The sequence below is a fragment of the Sinocyclocheilus grahami genome, unplaced genomic scaffold, assembly GCF_001515645.1.
Source record: "Sinocyclocheilus grahami isolate Dianchi unplaced genomic scaffold, SAMN03320097.WGS_v1.1 scaffold1308.1, whole genome shotgun sequence".
NCBI lineage: Eukaryota > Metazoa > Chordata > Actinopteri > Cypriniformes > Cyprinidae > Sinocyclocheilus > Sinocyclocheilus grahami.
In genome coordinates, this window is record NW_015506487.1 from 117536 (window position 1) to 120860 (window position 3325).

At 34.3% G+C, this 3325-nt stretch overlaps 1 protein-coding gene and 1 long non-coding RNA gene across 2 annotated transcripts in view; both read right to left on the minus strand.

The window, feature by feature from the left end:
* LOC107569064 (uncharacterized) overlaps positions 1-1189 on the minus strand; it is a 2858-nt gene extending 1669 nt beyond the window's left edge. Inside the window, exons 1-2 of the mRNA XM_016255065.1 lie at positions 912-1189; positions 46-93 (exon numbers count right to left, since the gene is read on the minus strand). Coding sequence (XP_016110551.1) covers positions 46-93; positions 912-1133 — 270 coding nt within the window. The 5' untranslated portion in view covers positions 1134-1189. The remainder of the gene's footprint in view (positions 1-45; positions 94-911) is intronic.
* LOC107569066 (uncharacterized) lies at positions 45-896 on the minus strand. Its single transcript, XR_001606855.1, has 3 exons — positions 870-896; positions 176-223; positions 45-93 (listed from the first exon to the last, which is right to left on the minus strand). It is a non-coding gene; the product is annotated as an uncharacterized lncRNA (long non-coding RNA).
* Positions 1190-3325: the final 2136 nt, after the last annotated feature.

Below are 3325 nucleotides of genomic sequence, written 5' to 3' on the forward strand. Positions count from 1 at the left end.
GGAAAAAGGGTGCTGTTATTTCAGCCCTCAGTTATATATACAAACCTTCTGTTGACTACTTGGACCTGCTTCTTGTGTGTTCTTTGGTGCAACCTTCAAAAAAAAAAAAAGGGCAGTTAAAATATGTTGAAGTATATTACTTGTATCAGTATACGCAAGTACCCCATGAACATACATTCTGTTGATGACTTGGACTGGCTGCATCTACATCCAATTTTTCATCCTTAAAGGACAACAAATGTAACAAGAAGAAGTACAATAATAAAGATATTAAATAAAATGAAACTGCATCTACTCTTATGTTATGCACAAAAATGTTAAAGTAATCTTTTATCAATGGATAAGTTTAATTTATAAAGTTGTCTGTTTCTGGTCTGAATGGTGCTCCTGGCAAAAAACAGTGTCAATGGACCAGATGGCATGGTGATTTTTTTAAAAGTTGTGTTTATATGAAATCAGGATTACAATGTATGTGACACAAAAGTGTGATGTGTAATACTGTAGGTAAATACTGAAGCATTCTATGGTGGATGATCATATAATATATACAATGTTAAACAATCCCAAACTAGTAAAGTGTGTTTGCTATTGACATGTTAATATGAGTTTTCATTAGCTACCATTATGTACCATGCTAATGAAAAAAGAAAGTGTAGATAAATACTGTACTACTTTACACTATCATTTGTAATCATCATCCCACACCATGTTTGAATGGAAATGCCACTTGAACTGTTTCTTACCATGCTCAAAATTGAAAAGCAATATTAATATTTAATGCTTAGGAAAAGTACAATAATACTGGAATCTGTATACATGACACACGTCATTTATTATTAGTTATGTTACTGAAAAGGGAAATTACATACCAATGCATGTGATCCACTTCTCTTAATCAACTTAAACAAAACTTGAAACTTGTCCAAGGCTTCCACTTTCTCAGTTAGGTTGGTGTCAATAAATTCATTAAAATCAGCGTTAAATTGTAAAATTCGGTGGTACTCTGCAGCACAGGGGAGGAGACATTTGGAAGCATCAATTATTTCTGCTGCACTCTTGAGATGCTGCAGTTTTTTGCATATCTCCTTTTCATCAAGTAGTACAGCCACTAGTGTTTTTGGAGTGTCCTCCATTTGAAGCTGCAAAAGGGCAAACAAAAACACCAATCTGTTATATATACATATACTGATTAAGCATAGAATTCACATTCATAATGTAAAGGAGTTAACAAGCAGTGTTCGAATGAACAATATCTATTTATTTACGAAAACATCAAGCTAGCATAAGCTACATAAACCTCCTAGATAAACCTAACGTAATATTTTGATCTCCGAAAACCAGAGAGTCTCGCTGCATTCGGTTCCCCCAGGGTGCGATTTGCCGGGGGAATCAAATGATTCGCGATACACGATCCGATTGGAGGGCTTCGAAACAGTGAATCATTTTGCGACGCAATGGTTTAAATGATTCGAAGTTTCAAAAAGTTTCGTTGTGATCTTTGCTCGTTTAGCTACTCTATATAATTTATTCGTTGTTTGAATAACCGTGGAAATGAAATCATTACAATTAACGGGCCTAACGTACAATGTTTTTATTAAATTGTGATCACGTTAAAATACAGTTTCCGTCGTATTAAAAACATTTCATAAAACTTTTAAAAATCCCCCCCCCCCTTTAACTCAACCATGTGTTATTCCTGCTAGTTTTTTACACACCAATGTGTTATTATTACACAATTTGTGTCAATTACGTACACAAAATGACACAAACTGTGTTAAAACAGTCAAATTAACACATCTTTTTTGAGATGGAGACGTAACGTTACTCGAATGTCGAAGTCAATCAAATTTTAACCGTTACCTTGATAAATCATGTTATTATTTAAGGGCATTTAACGAAACATCAATACATTCTGTTGTTTAATGAAAAAGAGGCGACAGATAGCAATGCAAGTTACCGCTTTGTCAAACTCGTTAACGAGAATCCTGCCTAACGTTAGCTGCAGCATTTTATCAGACGCCGTGTCATTTGCAACAAAACAAACAAAGAAAATCAAAACTCGTTAAAAATTAGTTCTCTCCAGAAAGTAAGGGACAAACTTACCAAAGTGTTCGAGGAGAAATAAAAATCATTTGTGAAGCACTAACGTTAACTATCAGACGCGGTTGCTGTCTTGTTCAACACCGCCTCTCGCGTCTACGGAAAATACCCGTAAGCACGAGAGGTCGCTAACTAAACGCACAATTGACCGTCTAAAAAATAACAATAATAAAATACATTTGACAATTTGTATTTGACAATTTCTAATAACAAATACATCGAAATACCTGATGTGTGGGTCCGTGTAACCCTTTGAAGTTCTTTGTTCAATTCGCACCATCAAAATGAACCAATTAAATGAAAAGTTGGCTTCAAACTTTCATTTTCAATTTCTTTGGAGCAATGTACAAACGGATAATTGTCTCTCATTTTAATTTTCAATTTTACGAGTTTGGGTTGTTGCGCCAGAATCTGATTTTTGAATAACATAAAAATTACTCATTATTCTGATTTTCCACTTCTCTGTTTTGCGCTCCCGGTTGGACCGTACCAGTGGGGGGAGCGGGGGGAGCGGGGGGAGCGGGGGTGGGGATGTGGATGTATTTACCCAGAGCGGTGTATGGCTGTATCAGTGGACCAACTCCGGGGTAAGGCTAAAAGCAGCCAAATGTATTAAACATCATAAACCCGTCTTTTTAGACAATAACAAAACATGGGTGTCATGTAGGCTAAAAAAATGTTTAATTGGATTGAATTTGTATTTAACGTGATTGCAATTTAATAAAAACGTTAGAAATTGATAATATAATGTTTCCTTTCCATGGTTATTAAAACAGCGAATAAATTATATATAGAAAGTGACATTATCACTAACATTGATCTATCGCGAGTTTAAGCACTCTCAAAAAAAACAACAACTATTGTTATAATCACTGAAGCTGTATAGCCTACACTGTGCACTGTCACCGGTAGCAAGTTTAGTTTTACTTTTCTTTTTGTTTTCATTTTGAAAAGCTTATCTTTGCTGTTTACCTCACGTTATGCTATGGAGGCTTTTTATTATTATTATTTTTTTTTTATTATTATTTTTTATTTGATTCCTCAGTGTTTGCTAAATGTTCTGTAATTTATTGGTCATTATGTGTATGCCATGCATGCCATGCCTCTTCTTATTCGTTTTTGTTAATAAACCTTTTGTAAGCTTGTTTGTCATTGTATCTTACTGTTTTATTGTTGTTGTGCTTTTTAATTAAAAATAACAATGAATCCATCTTTTGTTTTAGTC